Consider the following 27,692-nt stretch of genomic DNA (forward strand, 5'->3'; position numbering starts at 1 on the left):
ACAAAGACAACACATTCCTAAATGGGATTATAACCACAGGCATAGAGGTTAGGATTTACAACATGAATTTTGGGAGGACATAATTTAATTCATAATAGAATCCTAACCTTATACCTATGGATATGATCCTGTTTGGGAAAAGGGTTTTCTTAGTTAAGCTAATAAGCCCATGCTCAAGTAAGGTGGGTCCTGAACCTAATCACTTCTGAGTTACAAAAAGAGCAAATCAGAGAGGCAGGGCCAAGATGGCAAACTAGGTAGATGCTGCCCCGGATCCGTCTTGCAACAAAGACTCGGAAAAACAAGTGAATCGATCACATACATAACAATCTACGAACCCTGAACAACAAACACAGATTTAGAGACGGAAAACGAACAAATACGGGGAAGCAGCGATTGTTTTCAGAGCCTGGAGCCAGCGTCCCGGTAAGGTAACCTTGGCTCCCAATTTAGGGCAGGGCCCAGGGGAGCTGACGGCGCAAACAAGGGGTGCAGCCCTACCCCCCTGAACTCACCCCGGGAGGGGGCCCAGCCCGTCCGCGCGGGCGGCGTGGCCACGCATCCAGTGGGAGAAGTCCCCGGGAGGTAGCGACTGATTTTGGAGCTGTGAGGGCAGCGTCCCAGCCGGGGAATCTTGCCGCCGGGCATTTGACTGGGTGCTGTCACGGCGCAAGCACGGAGAGCTGCTCCACTCCCCTGAACTAACCCCAGGAGGGGGCCCAGCTGGTTTCTGGAGGCGGCACGGCAGCGCGGCTGGCGGGACGAGAAGTCCCCGGGAGGCAGCGACTGATTTTGGAGTCAGGAGTGCACCGTCCCAGCAGGGGAACCTTGACGCTGGGCGTGGGACTGGCAGCGGAGGATCTGACCGCGGCTTCAGTGGGCCAGATCCCCGGGGGCAATCTCCACACAGCCAGCACACATAGGCGACACGCCCCTCGGGAATCTCAGATAAAATAGTCATTCCAAGCAAGACAAGCAACTCTGGCTATATTCTGAGGTGCTACTTTCCTATCTCTCTGATCCCTCCCCCACCCTCCCCAGGCACCTTCATTAACATTGGAATTTCCTGAGCCAGAGGGAGAACGGCTCCGGCTCCGCGGCGGCTTTGCTTCCCCCCCACTCTTTTTTTTTTTTTTCTTTTGGTCTTTTCCTAACCCACTCTTCCAGCCTGAGAGAAGGAAACACAAAAAACCCAGGGACCAAAAATCCACCCCTAATTGGACTAAAAACACAGAACCAGCTACAGCCAAGCGTATATGATCCAAATCTCAGACTTTCATCCTTACAGGGAACAAGGTGGCGGTTATAATCCAAAGGCAGTTCTGATAGGGATCTGAATACATTTTTTTTTAGTGGATTTTCTGGAAAAACTAGTTTCCCAGTGATGGCTCGGAGACAGCAGTCCATATCGAACCACATAAAGAAGCAGACCATGACAGCTTCTACAACCCCCCAAACAAAAGAATCAAAATCTTTCCCAAACGAAGATACAATTCTGGAATTATCAGATACAGAATATAAAAAAACTAATTTACAAAATGCTTCAAGACATCAGAAACGAAATAAGGCAAACTGCAGAAAAAGCCAAGGAACACACTGATAAAACAGTTGAAGAACTCAAAAAGATTATTCAAGAACATAGTGGAAAAATTAATAAGTTGCAAGAATCCATAGAGAGACAGCATGTAGAAATCCAAAAGATTAACAATAAAATTACAGAATTTGACAATGCAATAGGAAGTCAGAGGAGCAGACTCGAGCAATTAGAATGCAGACTGGGAAATCTGGAGGACCAGGGAATCAACACCAACATAGCTGAGAAAAAATCAGATAAAAGAATTTAAAAAAATGAAGAAACCCTAAGAATCATGTGGGACTCTATCAAGAAGGATAACTTGCGTGTGATGGGAGCCCCAGAACAGGGAGGGAGGTCAGAAAACACAGAGAAAATAATTGAAGATCTGCTGACAGAAAACTTCCCTGACATCATGAAAGACGAAAGGATATCTATCCAAGATGCTCATTGAAATCCATTTAAGACTGATCCAAAAAGAAAATCACCAAGACATATTATCATCCAACTCGCCAAAACCAAAGATAAAGAAAAAAATTTTAAAAGCAGCCAGGGAGAAAAGAAAGGTTTCCTTCAAGGGAGAATCAATAAGAATAAGTTCAGACTACTCAGCAGAAACCATGCAGGCAAGAAGGGAATGGGACGACATATACAGAGCACTGAAGGAGAAAAACTGCCAGCCAAGGATCATATATCCAGCAAAACTCTCTCTGAAATATGAAGGCGAAATTAAGATATTTACAGATAAACACAAGTTTAGAGAATTTGCAAAAACCAAACCAAAGCTACAAGAAATACTAAAGGATATTGTTTGGTCAGAAAACCAATAACATCAGGTACCAGCACAACACAAGGTCACAAAACAGAACATCCTGATATCAACTCAAATAGGGAAATCACAAAAACAAATTAAGATTAATTAAAAAAAAATGCTCATAACAGGGAATCACTGAACTCAATATGCAAAAGATCACAATAATCAAAAAGAGGGACTAAATACAGGGGGCATAGAACTGCCATATGGAGAGTGATACAAGGCGATAAAGAACAATACAAGTTAGGTTTTTACTTAGAAAAATAGGGGTAAATAATAAGGTAACCACAAAGAGGTGTAACAACTCCATAACTCAAGATAAAAGCCAAGAAAAACGTAATGACTCAACAAACATAAAGTCAAACACTACGAAAATGAGGATCTCACAATTTACTAAGAAAAACGTCTCAGCACAAAAAAGTATGTGGAAAAATGAAATTGTCAACAACACACATAAAAAGGCATCAAAATGACAACACTGAACACTTATTTATCTATAATTACGCTGAATGTAAATGGACTAAATGCACCAATAAAGAGACAGAGAGTCTCGGACTGGATAAGGAAACATGATCCGTCTATGTGCTGCCTACAAGAGACACACCTTAGACTTAGAGACACAAACAAACTAAAACTCAAAGGATGGAAAAACATATATCAAGCAAACAATAAGCAAAAAAGAAGAGGAGTAGCAATATTACTTTCTGACAAAATAGACTTCAGACTTAAATCCACCACAAAGGATAAAGAAGGACACTACATAAGGATAAAAGGGACAATTGATCAGGAAGACATAACCATATTAAATATTTATGCACCTAATGACAGGGCTGCAAGATACATAAATCAAATTTTAACAGAACTGAAAAGTGAGATAGACACGTCCACAATTACAGTAGGAGACTTCAACACACCACTTTCGGAGAAGGACAGGACATCCAGTAAGAAGCTCAACAGAGACACGGAAGACCTAATTACAACAATCAACCAGCTTGACCTCATTGATTTATACAGAACTCTCCACCCAACTGCTGCAAAGTATACTTTTTTTTCTAGCGCACATGGAACATTCTCTAGAATAGACCACATATTAGGTCATAAAACAAACCTTTGCAGAATCCAAAACATCGAAATATTACAAAGCATCTTCTCAGACCACAAGGCCATAAAAGTGGAAATCAATAACAGAAAAACTAGGGAAAAGAAATCAAATACTTGGAAACTGAACAGTACCCTCCGAAAAAAGACTGGGTTATAGAAGACATCAAGGAGGGAATAAGGAAATTCATAGAATGCAACGAGAATGAAAATACTTCCTATCAAAACCTCTGGGACACAGCAAAAGCAGTGCTCAGAGGCCAATTTATATCGATAAATGCACACATACAAAAAGAAGAAAGAGCCAAAAGCAGAGAACTGTCCCTACAACTTGAACAAATAGAAAGTGAGCAACAAAAGAATCCATCAGGCACCAGAAGAAAACAAATAATAAAAATTAGAGCTGAACTAAATGAATTAGAGAACAGAAAAACAATTGGAAGAATTAACAAAGCCAAAAGCTGGTTCTTTGAAAAAATTAACAAAATTGATAAACCATTGGCTAGACTGACTAAAGAAATACAGGAAAGGAAACAAATAACCCGAATAAGAAACGAGAAGGACCACATCACAACAGACCCAACTGAAATTAAAAGAATCATATCAGATTATTACGAAAAATTGTACTCTGAAAAATTTGCAAACCTAGAAGAAATGGGTGAGTTCCTGGAAAAACACTACCTACCTAAACTAACACATTCAGAAGTAGAACAACTAAATAGACCCATAACAAAAAAAGAGATTGAAACGGTAATCAACAAACTCCCAACAAAAAAAAGCCCTGGCCCGGACGGCTTCACTGCAGAGTTCTACCAAACTTTCAGAGAAGAGTTAACACCACTACTCTAAAGGTATTTCAAAGCATAGAAAATGACGGAATACTACCCAACTCATTCTATGAAGCCACCATCTCCCTGATACCAAAACCAGGTAAAGACATTACAAGAAAAGAAAATTACAGACCTATATCCCTCATGAACATAGATGCAAAAATCCTCAAGAAAATTCTAGCCAATAGAATTCAACAACATATCAAAAAAATAATTCACCCTGATCAAGTGGGATTTATACCAGGTATGCAAGGCTGGTTTAATATCAGGAAAACCATTAATGTAATCCACCACATAAATAAAACAAAAGACAAAAACCACATGATCTTATCAATTGATGCAGAAAAGGCATTTGACAAAGTCCAACACCCATTTATGATAAAAACTCTCACCAAAATAGGAATTGAAGGAAAATTCCTCAACACAGTAAAGGGCATCTATGCAAAGCCAACAGCCAACATCACTCTAAATGGAGGGAACCTGAAAGCATTTCCCTTGAGAACGGGAACCAGACAAGGATGCCCTTTATCACCGCTCTTATTCAACATCGTGCTGGAAGTCCTAGCCAGGGCAATTAGGCTAGACAAAGAAATAAAAGGCATCCGGATTGGCAAGGAGGAAGTAAAATTATCTCTATTTGCAGATGACATGATCTTATACGCAGAAAACCCTAAGGAATCCTCCAGGAAACTACTGAAACTAATAGAAGAGTTTGGCAGAGTCTCAGGTTATAAAATAAACATACAAAAATCACTTGGATTCCTCTACATGAACAAAAAGAACATCGAAGAGGAAATAACCAAATCAATACCATTCACAGTAGCCCCCAAGAAGATAAAATACTTAGGAATAAATCTTACCAAGGATGTAAAAGATCTATACAAAGAAAACTACAAAGCTCTACTACAAGAAATTCAAAAGGACATACTTAAGTGGAAAAACATACCTTGCTCACGGATAGGAAGACTTAACATAGTAAAAATGTCTGTTCTACCAAAAGCCATCTATACATACAATGCACTTCCGATCCAAATTCCAATGTTATTTTTTAAGGTGATAGAGAAACAAATCACCAATTTCACATGGAAGGGAAAGAAGCCTCGGATAAGCAAAGCATTACTGAAAAAGAAGAAGAAAGTGGGAGGCCTCACTCTACCTGATTTCAGAAGCTATTATACAGCCACAGTAGTCAAAACAGCCTGGTACTGGTACAACAACAGGCACATAGACCAATGGAACAGAATTGAGAACCCAGATATAAATCCATCCGCAGATGAGCAGCTGATATTTGACAAAGGCCCAGTGTCAGTTAATTGGGGAAAAGATAGTCTTTTTAACAAAAGGTGCTGGCCTAACTGGATATCCATTTGCAAAAAAATGAAACAGGACCAATACTTCATACCATGCACAAAAACTAACTCCAAGTGGATCAAAGACCTAAACATAAAGACTAAAACGATAAAGATCATGGAAGAAAAAATAGGGACAACGTTAGGAGCCCTAATACAAGGCATAAACAGAATACAAAACATTACCAAAAATGATGAAGAGAAACCCGATAACTGGGAGCTCCTAAAAATCCAACACCTATGCTCATCTAAAGACTTCACCAAAAGAGTAAAAAGACCACCTACAGACTGGGAAAGAATTTTCAGCTATGACATCTGCAACCAGCGCCTGATCTCTAAAATCTACATGATTCTGTCAAAACTCAACCACAAAAAGACAAACAACCCAATCAAGAAGTGGGCAAAGGATATGAACACACACTTCACTAAAGAAGATACTCAGGCAGCTAACAGATACATGAGAAAATGCTCTCGATCATTAGCCATTAGAGAAATGCAAATTAAAACTACGATGAGATTCCATCTCACTCCAACAAGGCTGGCATTAATCCAAAAAACACAAAAGAATAAATGTTGGAGAGGCTGTGGAGAGATCGAAACTCTTATGCACTGCTGGTGGGAATGTAAAATGGTACAACCACTTTGGAAATCTATCTGGCGTTATCTTAAACAGTTAGAAATAGAACTACCATACAACCCAGAAATCCCACTCCTCGGAATATACCCTAGAGAAACAAGAGCCTTCACACAAACAGATATATGCACACCCATGTTTATTGCAGCTCTGTTTACAATAGCAAAAAGCTGGAAGCAACCAAGGTGTCCATCTGCGGATGAATGGGTAAATAAATTATGGAATATTCACACAATGGAATACTACGCATCGATAAAGAACAGTGACGAATCTGTGAAACATTTCATAACATGGAGGAACCTGGAGGGCATTATGCTGAGTGAAATCAGTCAGAGGCAAAAGGACAAATATTGTATAAGACCACTGTTATAAGATCTTGAGAAATAGTATAAACTGAGAAGAACACATACTTTTGTGGTTACAAGGGGGGGAGGGAGGGAGGGAGGGAGACGGGTTTTTTACTGATTAATTAGCTGAAAAGAACTGTTTTAGGTGAAGGGAAAGACAACACTCAATACATGGAAGGTCAACTCAACTGGACCGGACTGGACCAAAAGCAAAGAAGTTTCCGGGATAAACTGAATACTTCAAAGATCAGCGGAGCAAGGGCGGGGGTTTGGGAACCATGGTTTAAGGGGACTTCTAAGTCAATTGGCAAAATAATTCTATTATGAAAACGTTCTGCATCCCACTTTGAAATGTGGCGTCTGGGGTCTTAAAAGCTTACAAGCGGCCATCTAAGGTGCATCAATTGGTCTCAACCCACCTGGAGCAACGGAGAATGAAGAACACCAAGGTCACACGACAACTAAGAGCCCAAGAGACAGAGAGGGCCACATGAACCAGAGACCTACATTATCCTGAGAACAGAAGAACTAGTTGGTGCCCGGCCACAATCGATGACTGCCCTGACAGGGAGCACAATAGAGAACCCCTGAGGGAGCAGGAGATAAGTGGGATACAGACCCCAAATTCTCGTAAAAAGAGCATACTTAACGGTCTGGATGTGACTAGAGGAATCCTGGTGGTCATGGTCCCCAAACCTGTTGGCACAGGACGGGAACCATCCCCAAAGACAATTCATCAGACATGAAAGGGACTGAACAGTGGGTGGGAGAGAGATGCTGATGAAGAGTGAGCTAATTATATCAGGTGGACACTTGAGACTGTGTTGGCATCTCCTGTCTGGAGGGGGGATGGGAGGATAGAGAGAGTTGGAGGCTGCCAAAGTTTTCACAAAAGGAGAGACTGGAATGACTGACTCATTAGGGGGAGAGCAAGTGGGAGTAGGGAGTAAGATGTATATTAACTTATATGTGACAGACTGGCTTGATTTGTAAACGTTCACTTGAAGCTCAATAAAAGTTAATAATAAAAAAAAAGAGCAAATCAGACACAGGCATACGCACATGGGGGAAGACAGATGACATGTGAGATTCACCTACAAGCCAAGGAACTCCTGAGGCTATGAACAAGGAAGAAATCAACACGGCTGAGACTCTGCTTTGGACTTTTAGCCTCCAAAACTGTAAGAAAATTCTGTTATTTAAAGTCACCCACTTGTGGTATTTGTGTTACGGCAGTGCTAGATAAGAAAGACACTCAGGGAGGCTAAATGATCAATCCAATGTTTCATAAGTAGTTAGGAGTGAAAATGGGACCGAATCCCAGTTAGCTGACTCCTAGTCCTGAAACTTTCGCAAAGGAAATGATGTTTCCCCAACCCGCTGGGACTGTTACACAAACAGGCTAAGCCAACTCCAGCATCACCTGGCACTTCCCACCCAAACAAAAAGTTCACATTCACCCTCAGCCCTCAAGTATGAGTAGCTACCCTGAGCGCTTGGGCCCTACTCCAGTGGCCTAACACAGGGCCATGTTCCTGAAACATTTCTTCCTTCTTCATTCAAAGTATGCTTAAATAGATGTTTTAGTAAATAGTACATTCACATAGCCTAAGAGTATATGTGTTCGAAAGAATATGTGGTGCCTATATGGGATCAAATTAACAACAACTCTAAAGATTAGATGGGAAACTTAGGGGACGGTGAGTTTATGTTAATGAGGGAGGAACAACTCAGAAAAGGAGGCTGAGAATTGTTGCACAACTTGAAGGATGTCATCAGTGTCGCTGAATCGTACATGTAGAAATGTTGAGTTGGTATGTGTTCTGCTATGTATATTCGCAACCACAACAACAAAAACACAATAAATGATAAAAAAGAATATATGCTGGAAAGGTCCCTTCCTTTCACTATTCCTAGGCACCCAGTTGACTTCTCCAGAGAAAACTGATGTTTCCAGTTACTGGGTGTCCTTCTGCAGGGACTCTGTTAAATGCGTTTTTATTACTCAGACTGTTTCCTTCCAACCTGACAAAACGTAATGTAGACAAGCCTCAGGAGGGTGACCAGGTGTGTGATGGCTACCTTGGGAGAGTATAGGAACAGTTTTTCTTTTTTCTAATTAACAGTGGAATAAACTTAAAAATGGAGCCTAAAAGATTTGGCAGAGAATATTCCAGCAATGGAGATTATTTAACATCACATTCGATGCCTGAGGCAGATAGAGTATTTCCTTCTCTGAAAGTTTTTCAACATAAGATAGTCTCTCATCTTCACTGGTTTGTTTAGAATTGGTCTTCCCTGCAATGAAGAGATCAGATGACTTCAAAATTACATGTTTAGGCCACAGATCTGTTATTATGGGTACTTTGGGTCAAATTTCTTTCCCATATTTATCAGAATATGTTTTAAAATATCTGTTTTAGAAGAGATTGTTATAATCAGCTGTGAAATTACTTTTAATCCCCCCCCCCTTTTTTTTAAACCAGAAAATATTCTGCTAGTCAGATGAGCAGTTCTGTCCTTTACAACCGTCTAACTTCAGTGACTGTTTCTTAAGCTGCAGGGCATTCAGACCTGGCTTTGAAGCACATCCAAAGACCAGTGTTCTAAAAGGCACCGGGAGGTCTTCAAAAGAAGAAATGCTCTACTACGGCATATCTCAGAACAGAGAAGTTTCTTTCTAAAGAGCAAAGGGACATTCAGGCTTGTCCTTTCCTTCCTGTCTCCACAGTAAAGCATTTAGATGTTTGCCACCAGCAGTGCTAAGATTACTAGCAAGAATTTGTGGTCACGTTGTCTTTGTTACCCCCCTACACACACTATATCACCAAAGCAAATGGGGAAAGCCAGCTCTCAGGAATTAGTCCCAGTGCTACTCAATAAACTCTACTACAAAAGAGGTAACAATTTATGTAAAAAAAAAAACCATTGCCATGGAGTCCATTCCAATTCATAGTGACCTGACCGTCTAGGACAGAGTAGAACTGTCCCATAGGGTTTCCAAGGAGCAGCTGGTGGATTTGAACTGCCGACCTTTTGGTTAGCTGCCAAGCTTGTAACGACCGCACCATCAGGGTACCAGACCATTTATGGAAGCATCTGTTTTTTAAAGTTGATACTTCCCAAAGATAACTGTCTGGATGAGATATCATCACTGCTTTCAGGACACATATCTTTTGAATGATTTTGCATCCTCCTTTCAACCCCTTTGTTTTACAGTTTGGTTCATTTTAGATTACTGGTCATAACTGTGTTATATTCTAAAATAACAGTATCTAGAAGGAACTTGTAGAAGCGAGGATGGCGACACTTCATCTCACTTACTTTGGACATGTTACCAGGAGGGACCAGTCCCTGGAGAAAGCATCATGCTTGGTAAAGTAGAGGGTCAGCAAAAAAAGAGGAAGATCCTCAATGAGGTGGATTGACACAGTGTCTGCAACAGTGGGCTCAAGCATAACAACGATTGTGAGGATGGCGCAGGACTGGGCAGTGTTTTATTCTGTTGTACCTAGGGTTGCTGTGAGTCAAAACTGACTCAACAGCCAACAACAACAGAAGGAGCTTAAAGTGGAGTACGTTAAAATGAAGAGATTATATGTATACTGTAATTATTTTCAAATTGCATGATTATTTAGAAACTGCCCTGCAATGAGTATTTTCAAGGCTGGAGAATAAATGGGACCTGAGGAGACACCGTTGAGCTAGTATGGTATGATGACACCTAGGTTTCTCCCCTACAGAGGAGCAGAGTCCCTGCCCACATATGACACCTACAACCCAACAGAGGAGACATCAGGAAATTCAGGAATGGAAATTTGTATAACCCATAATCAGAAAAAGTGTTTTGGGGCCAATTTTGCAGGAGTATTTGAGCATTGGTTGGTCTTTATAGTTTAAAGAAGAAAGGAAAGAAGACACTCCTTCATTTATAGGAAAACTTCGGCAAAAAGCAAAGGGGTAGGAATTCATAATCAATAGTCATTGAGCATGTACTTGTGAGAGGCACCAGGTGAGAACTGGGGATACAGACCTGCCTGCAGGAGGTTCATGGGTTCCTGGGAGAGACAGGCATCACACATAGGACCAAGTTCAGAGTGCTGTGGGGGCCATGGTAAGAGCAAGATTAATTTTGTTGGGGATTCCAAAAAGCGGCACACAGAATGTCTAAGCTACTGCCATCTATTCATTCTCTGTCCCCCTTGAGCACTGTCTTAGGGTTTTCTCGAGAAACAGAACCAGTGAGATATACATAGATATGGAGGCAGGGCCAAGGGAAGAGATTGAGATTGGTTTACTTCAAGGGTTTAGCTATGTAATTGGGGAGGGAGTCTGGCAAGTTCAAGATTCATAGTCAGGCGATAGAGCACAGAGTGAAGAGAGAGAATGAATTCTGCCAAAATGTCTATTTAATCTGTAATGAATATCACCCATAAGTACTGTGCTCTTTTAAAAAATCACTTATATGGGACCAAACAGTCAACAATTTGTGTAAAACAAAGATGAGAATGGAAGGGGACAGGGAAACTAGGCTAATGGAGATGGAACAACCAAAATGGGAATAATGAGAATGTTCACTCATTGTGAAAAATGTAATCGATGTCACTGAACAACTTGTGCAGAAATTGTTGAATGGGAACCTAAACTGCTGGGTAAACCTTCACTGAAAACACAATAAAATATTGTAGATAGAAAGATGGAGGCAAACCATACCCTAAGGAGACTCCCTTTTCAACTGATTGATTGATCACATTATATTAAAAAAAAAAAAAATTTTTTTTTATTGTATTAAAACAAACTAAAAACCAAATCCTTTGCCATTTAGTCGGTTCCAACTCATAGAGACCCTATAAGATGGTAGAACTGCCCCATAGGTTTTCCAAGGAGCGCCTACTGGATTCGAACTGCCGACCTTTTGGTTAGCAGCTATAGCTCTTACCCACTACAACACCAGGGTTTCCTACATTATATTATGAAGGGTGATTATATTGTATTACATTACATTATGGAACTGCAACTAGTCTAGTATTTAGCCAAACCTCTGGGAACTATAACCTAGCCAAGTTGACACATCACAAGCACCTACTATGTACCAGACACTGCACTAGACATTGGCAATGAAAACGTGAGCCACGGTCTTTACTGGAGGAGGACCTGCTTGTGTGTGTTGGTCAGGGGAAGGATGAGATCATGACTTTGGTCTTGGGCAAGTTGACTGTGAAGGGCCTTTGGTGGATCCAGGGGAGATGGCAGGTGGGTAGTTGGACGTGTGAGTCTGGAGTTCAGGAGCGAGGCCCAGGAAAAAGTCAGCAGTGAACGGAGTTCTTAAGGCCGTGGGTGTAGTGGTGATCCTCTAGAGAGAAGAGAGAGAGAGGAGGGCCTGGAACCAAGGAGCAGGAGCTGAGCCTGGGCAGGAGGAGCCAATCCTTGTGGCAGCACCAGCCCATCCAGAGGGAGAAAGAACGACAGAGATTGATGCTTTCTCCCCTTGTGTATTCATTACTATTGGGCTCTTCTGTCTCATTCTCCACTGATGTATTTATTACTGTTAGACTCTCTGTCTTGTTCTCCCAAGTCCTTTGCTCTCATGAGCTTTTTCTCATTGGAATTGATTAAACAGAGGGATTTTTAAAAATCTGATTTCATGTTGCTTTAGCGTTCTTCAGTTGTCCGTGCTGTGCCTGTTCCAAAGCCTTCCTCCGTCATTGCTTGACAGCTAGACCGCCAGGCTTCTTTTCCCGTCTGTCTGAGCTTAGTAGTTAAGCATTGTCTTTCCATAAGAGCTGTAGTTGGAATTGATTAATAGTGGGGCACCTGGGGGCTGATTTTTGTTGTTGTTGTGTTTGCTTTAGTGTGATGCTGAATGCCGATAACTCATTAAATCACCTTTCCTTTCTTCAGGTATTACCTGTCCATTCTGTTGCCTGATATCTGTTCTTTTCTCTCTAAAATGGGAAAACATGAGTGTAACGCAAGACCCTTCAATGCAGTAGCGTTTCCTGCCCTCCTGTCTCCCGTCCTTTCCTTCCTTTGCAAATACTGCCATGGGCCAGGTGCCATGGCAGGCCCTAGGAGATAATCTGGGCAAGCAGACATGGTCCATGTCCTCAGACACGTGCAGTCTAACATTGGTCAGACAGAAATCAGCTCGTCACACAGTAAGGATCTGAGAATAGTAGCAAGTATGCCCACGGAGCACTCTGGGGTAATATGAGAACCCATAGCAGGGGAGGGGTCAGGGAGCTTGTTTGAGGTGGATAGATGTTAATCCTGAGAATGGTAGAGAAGAAAGGTTTGTTGTTGTCTGCTAATAAGCTATTTTTATTAAAAACAAAGATGACTGAATACGTAAGTGGTGACATAATCCCTTCCCATAGCACCAAGGAACGTCGTTGCTTTTCAAAACGTACTTGAATAAATGAGTGAGGCCCTGGAAAGGGGAAAGGAAAAGCCTACTTCCCGTGGGCAGCCAGTCATTCATAGCACTGGCCTCACTGCGGGAACCCACACCTTTTTCTTTTGAAACATGTGAATTGTACATGTCAGTTAAAGTTAGAAATTTATCATCATTGGAAACTGCTAACCAAGCATTTTTTTCTTTTTTTAATCTTTATTCTGCTTTAAGTGAAAGTTTACAAATCAAGTCAGTGTCTCATACAAAAATTTATATACACTTTGCTATGTACTCCTAGTTGCTTTCCCCCAATGAGACAGCACATTCCTTCTCTCCACCCTCTTTTTCCGTATCCGTTCAGTCAGCTTCTGATTCCCTCTGCCCTCTCATCTCCCCTCCAGACCAGCTGCCCATATAGTCTCATGTGTCTGCTTGATCCAAGAAGCTCACTCCTCACCAGTATCATTTTCTGTCTTATAATCCAGTCCAATCCCTGTCTGAAGAGTTGGCTTTGGGAATGGTCCCTGTCTTGGGCTAACAGAAGGTCTGGGGACTGTGACCTCCGAGGGGCCCTCTAGTCTCAGTCAGACCGTTAAGTCTGGTCTTTTTACAAGAATTTGGGGTCTACATCCCACTGCTCTCCTGCTTCTTCAGAGGTTCTCTGTTGTGTTTCCTGTCAGGGCAGTCATTGGTTGTAGCCGGGCACCATCTAGTTCTTCAGCCTGATGTAGTCTCTGGTTTATGTGGCCCTTTCTGCCTCTTGGGCTCATAATTACCTTGTGTCGTTGGTATTCTTCATTCTTCATTGTTCCAGGTGGTTTGAGACCAATTGATGCATCTTAGATGGCCACTTCCTAGCATTTAAGACCCCAGACGCCACTCTCCAAAGTGGGATGCAGGATGTTTTCTTAATAGATTTTATTATGCCAGTTGATCCAGATGTTCCCTGTAACCATGGTCCCCAAATCTCTGCCCCTGCTATTCTGGCCTTTGAAGCATTCTGTTTATTCAGGAAACTTCTTTGCTTTTGGCTTAGTCCAGTTGTGCTGACCTCTCCTGTATTGTGTGTTGTCTTTACCTTCACCTAAAATAGTTTTTTTCTACTATCTAATTAGTGAATGCCCCTTTCCCTCTTCCCCTCCCCACTCTCGTAACCATCAAAGAATAGTTCCTTCTCTGTTTAAACTCTTTCTTGAGTTCTTGTAATAGCGGTCTCATACAATATTTGCCCTTTTGCACCTGACTGATTTCACTTAGCATAATGCCTTCCAGATTCCTCCATGTTATGAAATGTTTCACGGATTCATCATTGTTCTTTATCAATGTGTAGTATTCCGTTGTGTGAATATACCATAATTTGTTTATTCATACATCTGTTGATTGGATGCTTCCATCTTTTTGCTGTTATAAACAGTGCCGCAATGAACATGGGTGCCAAGAATCTTTTTTTTTGCCTTTTTTTTGTGTGTGAAATAAATACGTAACAAATCGCTTATCTTTTCAACATTCTTCGTGTGCACAATTTAGTGACATGAGTTACGTTTATCATGTTGTTCCACCATCTCACCATTATCCATTTCCAGTTTCCCATCACCTTAACAGAAGCTCAGCATCCCCTAAGCAGTGAGTCCCCTTTTCCCACCCTCCCACCCTCCCAAGTAACCACTGATGAACTTTGGTCTGCAGATACGTGTCTGTCATAGACATTTCATGTAAGGGAGACCATAAAGTAATTGTCCCTGAACCAAGCACTGTGAACACCTGCCCACCACTCCAGTGTCTTGATTCCAATATCTGCGTCACAGGAGGTCTTTGTAGACATACCGCTAGATACTTTTCCCACTGACAAGTTCAAATTCAGGTTGTTCTAAAATGAACTTGACGATGTCCCTGGTAACTTTCCTTGTTTTTCCTTTAAGCAGTGTGCACTAGTGAATCCACCGCTACCCCTAGGAAAAGTTGCCTTAGTCTTTTTATAGTTTCAGCCATTAAAATGTATAGTATGGTTAAAGGAGTATTTGATAAACAATTGATTTATTCTAAAAAAGCTCTGTTTTCTATAGCTTGAGTGAAATACTGCTTAAATGAAATCCATCTTCTTTTGTAATTAATTTAGTGTAATCGTCTGCACTTAGATCCTACGGTTGCCTTTTGATCATCACTGACCGTGACTCATTCACTGAGCAGTAAATATTTATCATGCGCTCACTGTGCACTCAGAGCGCCCTTAGGTGCCAGGGCTGTAGCTGTGTACACTCAAGTCTGGGCCCCCACGGAGCTTAATGTCAAAATCATAAAAAATAGAAAAAAGAAGCAAGGACCCCAAAGCCTCTATCACTTGCCCTTTGTGTAAATCCTGGCCTTTCTAGCCCAATAGCCCTGGCTTTACCGCTTAGTGGCTTTGTGTATCTGTAACTTTCCTTCTGTAAAGAGGACGTGACAGCTTACATGGATGTCACAGTGAGATGCCGATGGATAGGAAAATTCCATTAAATGCAAAAGATGTAAAGTTCCTTAAAGGGACCAGATGGAGAAACCACAGAGACCATTCCACAGAGCAGAAGATGACCGAGTGTGCCCCTCAGTGAGCATCCTGCTGCCTGGGTCCCAGGTTCCCACTCGGGACACACCCTGACAAGGAAGGCTCCCTGCGCCCGGAAGGTGATCCCTGTGCCGTTCTCCCAGAGGGGCTGAGTGCCACCCTTCCTTCCTCTGCCCCTGCCGCTAGCACATCCCACTGTGAGCACCAAGACAGAGGTAACGAAACACCTCCTGGGGCGTCCCTCCACTCCGAGGGCTCCAGGCCCCTGAGGCCCAGGTTGTAGGACAAGAGTCTGGCTCACGGAGTCACTGACTGACAGTGAGGTGAGCTTCCACCACAGTGTTTGACACAAAGTGAGCCTTGGTTATTAAGTGATACACTGATTATTAGTTGATACCACTACTTGCAATGAAATAAAACATAAGACAGACTTTCTCAGGAACGTCATCTTTTCCCAATACGGTTAGATAAAGTGCTTGTATAGCCAGACATGTTTTCTCTGTAATTACACGTAATCCTAAGCTTTTTCTTCTGAATTTGAGAATACCATAACACCAAACTTCTGCTGCTGCTTCATTTTCCAGAAAAAGAGTATTATTCTCTTAAGCCGCCTCCTCCAGCAACAACAACAAAAAAGGCCAAACAAAACAAAACAAAAAAATCAACAATAACCCACAAAATGTGAAGGAATGATTTTGCAGGTATTATTTTAATTTTTTATTGGAAGATGTCCACACAATAGAAGGAGTGTCTTTGTTACGCTGTTCACCACAGTTCAGTATTAGAGGTCTAAGTCCTAGTGATAATAACCAGCAAAGTCTCTACTTAATGCCTGGTGTATCTGCCCAATTACCTAATTCATGTTTATAGTTGTAAGTATATTTTGTTCTTCTCAGACATTGTGGAGGCAGTGAAGTTTGCCAGAAACAGGGCCCTTTTTCTTAGCTCCCTAGAGCTGCTGTAACAGAAACACCACAAGTGGGTGGCTCTAACAAACAGAAATTTATTCTTTCACAGTTAGGAGGCTGGAAGCATGAATTCAGGGCGCCGGCTCTAGGGGAAGGCTTTCGCTCTCTGCTGGCTCTGAGGGAAGTTCCTTGTCTCTTCAGCTTCTGTTCTTGGTTCCTCGGTGATCTCCACTGTGGCATCTGTTTTCCCTCATCTCTGCTTTTTTGCTTCCATGCCTAATCTCCTTTTATATCTCAAAAACGATTGGCTTAAGACATACCCTACGCTGAAACGGTCTCGTTAATACAAAGAAAACTCTATCCCCAAATGGGATTACATCCACAGGTATAGGGGTTAGGATTTACAGCACTTATTTTGGGGGACACAATTCAATCCATAGCTCTCTTCTTAGCGTCTAGTCAAGGGTCTGTCTTGGTTGCAGGTGCTGTTTGGCACAGCCGACGGGCAGGTGATCGTCATGGACTGCCACGGCCGCATGCTGGCTCACGTCCTGCTGCACGAGTCGGACGGTGTCCTCGGCATGTCCTGGAACTACCCCATCTTCCTGGTGGAGGACAGCAGCGAGAGCGACACTGACTCGGATGACTACTCCCCGCCCCAAGGTAGCGCCTGCCCCTGGCTCCTCGGCTCCCTCTCGTGCCCTTTAACCAGAGGGAACCAGAGCTGTCAGAAAAGAGTGCCGCCCAGCCTCCGCCCTTGACAGCCTGTCTTCTCTCTGCCGTCCCTTTCCTCAGAATAGCTGGTCAAGTTGATTAAGCGCTGTTGGCTGAGCTTCCCCATCGATATAAAATGAGACTTACAGCCCTTCCTGTCCCTGGGGTGGCCTGGGGCTTAGCTGCTTAGTGAGAATAAAAAGAGCTGAAGATGAAAAATTCTGAGCTATTAATATAACTTAATATATGGTATCTCCAAATCCCTAACGTTACGAAAGCCAATGGCTTTAGTTGCATGAGGAAAGGGTTTGTTCTGCCCATAATGAAGGCGAGCACCTTGGGCAGATAATCCGTACCCTGTCCTCTGTATTTCAGGCAGAAGCGACTCTGTTCCACAGTTCAAAAGAACCCACTCCCTCTCCGTCAGCCTCACAGCGGTGTTAGATGAGTTGGCGTCAGGGTATTTAAACATTTGGACAGTAACAAAGGATCGTTTCGACTCTGATGGGGATATTTTCAAACGTCAGCCTCCTCCGCTTCAGCCGTCCGTTTTGTCCTTCAGATGTGTAAAGGGCCAAACAGAAGTGGAGGCCTTTGATTTTGATGGTGTCTGTCACCAGTGTCAGTACTCAACATGGGCCCTCCGGGGCTTCGGTCTTCACCAGTATTCCACCCCCTGCACCCCCCTCTTTTGGTAAAAGGACAGTGTGTTATGAAAACAATGGGAGGGGAGTGACCTATGGTCAGAGGTTACCGCAAGGCTGCAGGACTCCTGCCTCTGCTGGCCGCAGCCAAGCTCACTGTCCAGGGCTGTTGCAGCATTTTCTTCCCACCAGCATCTGCCTCGCCGGTACTTGGAGCGCTCTTATTTTTCTTCCCCCGCCTGTCACAGAGGGGATGGCATGCTGTTGATCAATTGATAGTTTTTTTGTTTTTAGTAGGAGAAGGCAATGTTGAAATGTGAGGAGAAAATTGTGATTAGTGGTAGATTTCAGGATCAGCAGGTCTGGGAGGGGGGAGATTCCTCATCCCCATAAATCCAGTTGCGAGGTAACTGTGTCCTTTCCTGATAGGACGTGTCCTGAGTTAAGTGTTGATCATATTTCTAGAGCCTCCTAGTAATAAAGTCAGCATCCTTATAACTAACATTGGACTCAGCATACTTTGAAAACAGAGCTCCTCTGTAGTAGGTTGAATGCAGATTTGCTTATCCCACCCCATTTTTGGAAGAAACACAGTCCAGGAATCAGGTTTATCATGTAAGTCACGGTACGTCTAAGAATCGCATTGTGTCCCTGGCTGTTTCTCTAGCTTGCTCTGCTTCTCAGAAGCAACAGGGCAAGTTAGAGGACAACAGAGATCTGGCTGTCAGGTATAGCAGAGGTTTTCCTGCAGCCTGGGGAATTTGAGGGCAGAGGTAGCATCTTAAAGTGGAGCAAAGGAGGACAGTGACAGAGTCTTCCGTGGGCAAGGCTGAGTCAGGTGAGGGAGCTGTGTCAGGCCCCCCAGCAAGGCTGCCAAAGGACGAGCCCAGGAGCTCTACGAGGGCCTTTGGAAAGAGCCCTGAGTCACCCCAGCACGAAGGCAGGACGTGCTTTTACTCTTTAAAACAACCCATGAAAGGGTGCAGCGCCATAGTCCGTTGCTGCTTCATCCATAAGACCTGGGTGCGGGCTCCAGAGCTTCCACAGCACGCCTTCCCTGATGCTGGCTGTCCGCGGAGCTCGCTCCCTCACCAGCCCCGTGCATGTTCAGCCCGCTCTCCAGGTGGCAGGTACTAACTAAGCAGGCACCAGTGGTGGCTGCCCGGGCGGCCGTTTGCTGTGGTATTCAGTGAGAGAGCACTCCAGGTGGGAAAGCAGCTTTTCTGTATAAAACACATGTTGAACCAGGAGGAAAAAAACATTTTCAGCCCTTTTCCCTCCAACCTTGTGTTTGAACAGTGCATGACATTAAAATAATTTACATTTATAGATGATTGGAAACACATGACGCATTAACACATAGGCTAATAAACTCTTCACACGTAGTCTCACCACCCACGAAAGGCCCCAGGGCCGCCCCCCCAGCCCCCACTGGGGGCCTCCTGGCCTTCTGCACCAGGTCCTGACTCTCACTCCAAGCTCTCTGAAGGACCGCCCTTCTGACGGTCCTGTAGTTCCAGGATGACGCGGAACACTTGCCTTATGTGGTGACATCCCAGTCCAGTTTGATCTGCACTACCGGACAGTGTTTACGGCAGTACACGAGACGACAGCTTTGTGGGCCTGGGTTTGGGTCACATGCTCACCACCTTCTTTCACTCGGCGCCTTGTCCCACAGATGGCCCGGCAGCATACCCCATCCCGGTGCAGAACATCAAGCCGCTGCTCACCGTCAGCTTCACCTCGGGGGACATCAGCTTAATGAACAGCTACGACGACCTGTCTCCTATTGTCATCCGCTCGGGGCTGAAAGGTACAGAGCACCCACAGGTCAGCCGTGCGTGTCCACCTCCAGACCAGGGATGTCCCACCAGCACTGTAGATTCCTATCTGCTGCAGTGACCCCATCTGTGCTCGATGGAGTCTGGTCAGTAAAGGTCACTTCTCCTCAACTGCTTTGCTTATCTGACAAGTCAATACCTAGTCTTACCTCGAGAGGGCTTCCTGATACTCAGTCCTTGTCGGAACATGCTCGTTCCCTCACTAACACAGGTGTGCTCGTCTCTCGGGTGCCCAAGTGTGTGTGCACCGGACACACGAGGGGTCAGCACAGTGAGCTGACAGCATCACGTGTCGTTCCGGAGGCACAGGGCACCCTTTACAGAGCACCCTGTATTTTGAGAGTGTGGCAGGCTGATTAAGGAACCGACTGTGATGCAGGAACGTTACCTTGAAAAACAATACTTGGGGAAGTTCCACAGCTGCAGACTGACGTACTGATGTTAAGGCTGACATCAAGTGCTGTCGCCTTACTGATAGATGTTGTAAAGAAAACCAGTGTGCCTGGGCATTTGGAGGGGTCTGAAGTTTGCCATTCAAAGATGTCACCAAAGGTGTGACCCTGAGGGGTTCTTTGGAGAACAGTTCTGTCTGCTCAGGTTGAGTGGTATAATGTAGAAAGTTTTAAAAATTCAGTTCCTGGGCTTCCTCTGGTCCGTGACGTGAAAGGGGCCTTTTGTAATGGGATGGGATATGCAGATTTCTGAGGGGCAGGTGGGGGACAAGCCTGCACCTTCAGTACAACCTAGGACTGTCATTCCAAAATGATCAGTCCAGGGGGTATCGCCACATGCTCCTTCATCAGGTCTGAGTTATTCAGGAATCACAGTGATATAAATAGTCAAGTTCAAGTACGAAACTGTTGGTTGGCAGGAATATATCCTACCTGCCTTCACACCCCTCAAGTGCTAATTCATTTTAATCTATAGAATATTTTTGGAACAGAAGTTCACTCCCTCTTTTGGGTAACCCATTCTGCTATTTGAAAACTGTAATTCTAAGGAAGTCTTTAGTCTGTGCATTCCTAAGGGACATGAGCTATGAAGAAAGCCTCCTTTTTTGGCACAGATGGACCCCATTAGGAGCTGTGTACATTTGTGATGAGGATGAACGTGAATTCTGTGTGCTTTCCCAGTCATTTTTGTCTGCACGTTTTGTCTTTCGTGGAGCTAAAACAGGCACGGTCATCAGACATTCTCCCATATAGTCAGTAACCCAGGCTCTACTTTTTTCCTTGAAAAATTCTATTTCAAACCTTAATAAACCTTTCAAGTTTATTAATTTCTTTGGAACCTTCTAATTCTGGAACCCTGGACTTTGCCCTCTACCAAATATCTGGTCACGGTTGAAAACATCACAACTCAGTTCCTTTTTATCCTTTATGTGGTGACTTTTTCTAATTTTTCCAGATTCTGTTTATGGAAGCTATTTTTTACACCTTGGATGTATTATTTCTTATTATGTCTATCACATTAGATTGTATCTGAGCAACGCTTCTGACAGAGTCCCACCAACTGTGTGGTAGAGGGGCATGAGCACAGATTGGGCAGTTGGGGAGTAAAAAATTTTTGTTTTATTTTTATTGTGCTTTAAGTGAAAGTTTACAAATCAAGTCATTCTCTCACACAAAAATTTATATACACCATGCTATGTATTCCTAGTTGCTCTCTCCTAATGAGACAGCACACTCCTTTTCTCCACTGTCTATTTTTGGGTCCATTTGGCCAGCTTCTGTCCTCCTCTGCTTTCTCAACCCCGCTCCAGACAGGAGCTGTCCACATAGTCTCATGTGTCGACTTGATCCAAGAAGCTCACTCCTCACCAGTATCATTTTCTATCCCATAGTCCAGTCCAATCCCTGTCTGAAGAGTTGGCTTTGGGAATGGGCCCTGTCTTGGACTAACAGAAGGTCTGGGAACCATGACCTCCGGGGTCCATCTAGTCTCAGTCAGACCATTATGTCTGCTCTTTTTACGAGAATTTGAGGTCTGTATCCCACTGCTCTCCTGCTCCCTCAGGGGTTCTCTGTTGTGTTCCCTGTCAGGGCAGCCATTAGTTGTAGCTGGGCACTATCTAGTTCTTTTGGCCACAGGCTAATGTAGTCTCTGGTTTATGTGGCCCTTTCTGTCTCTTGGGCTCATAATTACCTTGTGTCTTTGGTGTTCTTCGTTCTCCTTTGCTCCAGGTGGGTTCAGACCAATTGATGCATCTTAGATGGCTTTAGCATTTAAGACCCCAAACACTGCTCTCCAAAGTGGGATGCAGAATGTTTTCTTAATAGATTTTATTATGCCAGTTGACTTAGATGTTTCCTGAAACCATGGGCCCCAAACCCCTGCCCCTGCTACTCTGGCCTTCGAAGCATTCAGGTTATTCAGGAAACTGCTTTGCTTTTGGTTTAGTCCATTTGTACTGACCTCTCCTGTATTGTGTGTTGTCTTTTCCTTCACCTAAAATAGTTCTTATTTACTATCTAATTAATGAAAACCCCTCTCACTCACTCCCTCCCCTCTCTCATAGCCATCAAAGAATATTTCCTTCTCTGTTTAAACTATTTTTCAAGTTCTTATAATAGTGCTCTCATACAATATTTGTCCTTTTGCACCTGACTAATTCCACTCAGCATAATGCCTTCCAGAGTCCTCCATGTTATGAAATGTTTCACCGATTCATCATTGTTCTTTATCGATGCGTAGTAAGTTTTTTGTTTGTAGTATTCCGTTGTGTGAATATACCATAATTTATCCGTTCATCCATTGATGGACACCTTGATTGCTTCAGTTTTTTTTTGGTATTGTAAACAGTGCTGCAGTGAACATGGTGTGCACGTATCTCTTCATGTAAAGGCCCTTATTTCTCTAGGACATATTCCAAGGAGTGGGATTGCTGGATCATATGGTAGTTCTAGTTCTAGTTTTTTAAGGAAGACCCTAATCGGTTTCCAAAGTGATTGTACCATTTTACATTCCGACCAGCAGTGTATAAGTGTTCTAGTCTCTCCACAACCTCCCCAACATTTATTAGTTTGTGTTTTTTGGATTAATGCCAGCCTTGTTGGAGTGAGATGGAATCTCATTGTAGTTTTGATTTGCATTTCTCTAATGGCTAATGATCGTGAGCGTTTCCTCATGTATCTGTTAGCTACCTGAATGTCTTCTTCAGTGAAGTGTCTGTTCATATCCTTTGCCCATTTTTTAACTGGGTTATTTGTCTTTTTGTAGTTCAGTTTTTGCAGTATCGTGTAGATTTTAGAGTTCAGACGCTGATCGGAAATATCCCAGCTAAAAACTTTTTCCCAGTGTGTAGGTAATCTTTTTACTCTTTTGGTGAAGTCTTTGGATGAGCATAGGTGTTGGATTTTTAGGAGCTCCCAGTTATCTAGTTACTCTTCTGCATTGTTAGTAATGTTTTGTATACTGTTCATGCATGTATTAGGGCTCCTAGCATTGTCCCTATTTTTATTTCCATGATCGTTATAAATTTTATATATAGGTCTTTGATTCGTTTTGAGTTAGTTTTTGTACGTGGGGTGAGGTATGGGTCTTGTTTCATTTCTTTTTTAAATAATTTTTTTTGTGCTTTAAGTGAAAGTTTACAATTCAAGTCAGTCTCTCACACAAAAACCCATATACACCTTGCTACACACTCCCAATTACTCTCCCCCTAATGAGACAGCCTGCTCTCTCCCTCCACTCTCTCTTTTCGTGTCCTTTTCACCAGCTTCTAACCCCCTCCACCCCTCTCATCTCCCCTCCAGGCAGAAGATGCCAACTTAGCCTCCAGTGTCCACCTGATCCAAGAAGCTCACTCCTCACCAGCATCCCTCTCCAACCCATTGTCCAGTGCAATCCATGTCTGAAGAGTTGGCTTCAGGAATGGTTCCTGTCCTGGGCCAACAGAAGGTCTGGGGGCCTTGACCACTGGGGTCCTTCTAGTCTCAGTCAGACCATTAAGTCTGGTGTTATGAGAATTTGGGGTCTGCATCCCACTGCTCTCCTGCTCCCTCAGGGGTTCTCTGTTGTGTTCCCTGTCAGGGCAGTCATCGGTTGTAGCCAGGCACCAGCTAGTTCTTCTGGTCTCAGGATGATGTAGTCTCTGGTTTATGTGGCCCCTTCTGTCTCTTAGGCTCGTAACTGCCTTGTGTCCTTAATGTTCTTCATGTTCCTTTGATCCAGGTGGGTTGAGAACCATTGATGCATCTTAGATGGCTGCTTGCTAGCGTTTAAGACCCCAGACGCCACTCTTCAAAGTGGAATGCAGAATGTTTTCTTAATAGATTTTATTATGTAAATTGACTTAGATGTCCCCTGAAACCATGGTTCCCAGACCCCTGCCCCTGCTACGCTGGCCTTTGAAGCGTTCAGTTTATTCAGGGAACTTCTTTGCTTTTGGTTTAGTGCAATTGTGCTCACCTCCCCTGTATTGTGTGCTGTCTTTCCCTTCACCTAAAGTAGTTCTTATCTACTATCTAATTAGTGAATGCCCCTCTCCCACCCTCCCTCCCTTCCCCCTCTCATAACCACAAAAGAATGTTTTTTTCTCAGTTTAAACTATTTCTCAAGTTCTTATAATAGTGGTCTTACACAATATTTGCCCTTTTGCAACTGACTAATTTCACTCAGTATAATGCCTTCCAGGTTCCTCCATGTTATGAAACGTGTCACAGATTCCTCACTGTTCTTCATCGCTGCGTAGTATTCCATTGTGTGACTATACCATAATTTATTTATCCATTCATCCGTTGATGGGCACCTTGGTTGTTTCCATCTTGTTGCTGTTGTAAACAGTGCTAATAAACATGGATGTGCATATATCTGTTTGTGTAAAGGCTCTTATTTCTCTAGGATATATTCCAAGGAGTGGGATTGCTGGATCGTATGGTAGTTCTATTTCTAGCTTTTTAAGGAAGCGCCAAATCGATTTCCAAAGTCGTTGTACCATTTGACATTCCCACCAGCAGTGTATAAGTGTTCCAATCTCTCCACAGCCTCTCCAACATTTATTCTTTTGTGTTTTTTGGATGAATGCCAGCCTTGTTGGAGTAGGTTGGAATCTCATTGTAGTTTTGATCTGCATTTCTCTAATGGCTAATGATACTGAACATTTCCTCATATATCTGTTAGCTACCGGAATGTCTTCTTCAGTGAAGTGTCTATTCATATCTTTTGTCCATTTTTTAATTGGGTTATTTGTCTTTTTGCAATATCATGTAGATTTTAGAGATCAGGCGCTGATCAGAAATGTCATAGTTAAAAACTTTTTCCCAGTCTGTAGGGAGTCTTTTTACTCTTCTGGTGAAGTCTTTAGATGAACATAGGTGTTTGATTTTTAGGAGCTCCCTGTTATCTATTTTTTCTTCTGCATTATTAGTAATGTTTTGTATACTGTTTATGCCATGTATTAGGGCTCCTAGCATTGTCACTGTTTTTATTTCCACGATCTTTATCATTATAAATTTTATATATAGGTCTTTGATTCGTTTTGAGTTAGTTTTTGTACATGGGGTGAGGTATGGGTCTTGTTTCATTTTTTTGCAGATGGATATCTAGTTATGCCAGCACCATTTGTTAGAGACTTTTTTTTCCCCATTTAATTGACTTTGGGTCTTTGTCAAATATCAGCTGCTCATATGTGGATGGATTTATGTCTGGATTCTCAGTTCTGTTCCGTTAGTCTATGTATCTGTTGTTGTACCAGTACCAGGCTCTTTTGACTACTGTGGCAGTGTAATAGGTTCTAAAATCAGGTAGTGTAAGGCCTCGCACTTTGTTCTTCCTTTTCAGTAATGCTTTACTTATCTGGGCCTCTTTCCCTTCCATATGAAGTTGGTGATTTGTTTCTCTGTCTCATTAAAAAATGTCGTTGGGATTTGGATTGGAATTGCATTATATCTGTCGATTGCTTTTGGTAGAAAAGACATTTTTACAATGTTAAGTCTTCCTATCCATGAGCAAGGTATGTTTTTCCAGTTAATGTAGGTCTCTTTTGGTTTCTTGCAGTAGTGTCTTGTAATTTTCTTTGTATAGGTCTTTCACATCTCTGGTAAGATGTATTCCTAAGTATTTTATCTTCTCGCGGGCTACTTTAAATGGTATTGATTTGGTGATTTCCTCTTCAATGTTCTTTTTGTTGGTGTAGAGCAAGCCAACTGATTTTTGTATGTTTATCTGGTATCCTGTTACTCTGCTAAACTCTTCGGTTAGTTTCAGTAGTTTTCTTTATGGTTTTCTGTGTATAAGATCATGTCATCTGCAAGTACAGATACTTTTACTTCTTCCTTACCAATCTGGATGTCCTTTATTTCTTTATCTAGCCTAATTGCTCTGGCACCAGCACAATGTTGAATAAGAGTGGTGATAAAGGGCATCCTTGTCTGGTTCCCTATCTCAGTGGGAATGCTTTCAGACTCTCTGCATTTAGGATGATGTTGGCTATTGGCTTTGTATTAATGCCATTTATTATGTTGAGGAATTTTCATTCTATTCCTACTTTGCTGAGAGGAGAGTTTTTATTGTGAATGGGTGTTGGACTTTGTCAAATGCCTTTTCTGCATCAATTGATAAGATCGTGTGGTTTTTGTGTTTTGTTTTATTTGTATGATGGATTACATTGTTTTTCTAATGTTGAAACATCCCTGCATACCTGATATGAATCCCACTTGGTCATGGTGAATTATTTTTTTTGATATGTTGTTGAATTCTATTGGCTAGAATTTTGTTGAGGATTTTTACATCTGAGTTCATGAGGGATATAGGTCTGTAATTTTCTTTTCCTGTGGTGTCTTTACCTGGTTTTGATATCAGGGATATGCTGGCTTCATAGAATGAGTTTGGGAGTATTCCATCCTTTTCTATGCTCTGAAATACCTTTAGTAGTAGAGGTGTTAACTCTTCTTTGAAAGTTTAGTAGAATTCTGCAGTGAAGCCATCCAGGCCAGGGCTTTTTTTTCGTTGGGAGTTTTTTGATTACCTTTTCAATCTCTTCTTTTGTTAAGGGTTTATTTAGTAGTTCTACCTCTGTTTGTGTTACTTATGGTAGTTAGTGTGTTTCCAGAAATTCACCCATTTCTTCTAGGTTTTCAAATTTGTTACAGTTTTTTTGTAGTAATCGGATATGATTCTTTTTATTTCAGTTGGGTCTGTTGTAATAGCGCCATCTCATTTCTTATTTGGGTTATTTGGTTCCTCTCCTGTTTTTCTTTTGTCAGTTTGGCCAGTAGTTTATCAACTTTCTTAATTTTTTCAAAGAAACAGCTTTTGGTCGTGTTAACTCTTTCAATTGTTTTTCTGTTTTCTATTTCATTTAATTCTGCTCTAATTTTTATTATTTGCTTTCTTTGGATGCCTGAGGGTTTCTTTTGTTGCTCTCTTTCTATTTGTTCAAGTTGTAGGGATAATTCTTTGATTTTGGCCCTTTCTTCTTTTTGAATGTGTGCATTTATTGATGTAACTTAACCTCTGAGCGCTGCTTTTGCTGTGTCCCACTTTCTGATAGGAAGTGTTTTCATTCTCGTTGGATTCTATGAATTTGTTTTTTCCATCCTTCATCTCTTCTATAGCCCAATTGTTTCTGAGTAGGGTATTGTTCAGTTTCCAAGTGTTTACTGTATTTTCCCTGCTTTTTCTGTTACTGATTTCTACTTTTATTGCCTTATGGTCAGAGGAGATGCTTTGTAATATTTCGATGTTTTGGATTCTGCTAAGGCTTGCTTTATGACCTAATATGTGGTCTATTCTAGAGAGTGTTCCATGTGCATTGGAAAAGAAGTTATACTTGCTTGCCATGGGGTGGAGTGTTCTGTATGTGTCTATGAGGTCAAGTTGGTTGATTGTGGCTTTTAGATGTTCCATGTCTTTATTGAGCTTCTTTCTGGATGTTCTGTCCTTCATTGAAAGTGGCATATTGAAGTCTACTACTATTCTTATGGAGCTGTCTGTCTCACTTTTCATTGCTGTTAGAGTTTGTTTTAGGTATCTTGCAGCCCTTTTATTGGATGCATAAATATT

At 42.4% G+C, this 27,692-nt stretch overlaps 1 protein-coding gene across 4 annotated transcripts in view; it reads left to right on the top strand.

Annotated features, from left to right (window-relative positions):
- TULP4 (TUB like protein 4) overlaps window positions 1–27,692 on the top strand; it is a 309,012-nt gene that overhangs the window by 225,647 nt on the left and 55,673 nt on the right. For all 4 annotated transcript variants that reach the window (XM_064292791.1, XM_064292782.1, XM_064292784.1 and 1 more), the window contains 2 exons: window positions 16,972–17,152; window positions 19,526–19,660. In XM_064292791.1, the coding sequence (XP_064148861.1) occupies window positions 16,972–17,152; window positions 19,526–19,660 (316 nt within the window). The remainder of the gene's footprint in view (window positions 1–16,971; window positions 17,153–19,525; window positions 19,661–27,692) is intronic.

Source organism: Loxodonta africana, chromosome 1 (assembly GCF_030014295.1).
Source record: "Loxodonta africana isolate mLoxAfr1 chromosome 1, mLoxAfr1.hap2, whole genome shotgun sequence".
Taxonomy (NCBI): Eukaryota; Metazoa; Chordata; class Mammalia; order Proboscidea; family Elephantidae; genus Loxodonta; species Loxodonta africana.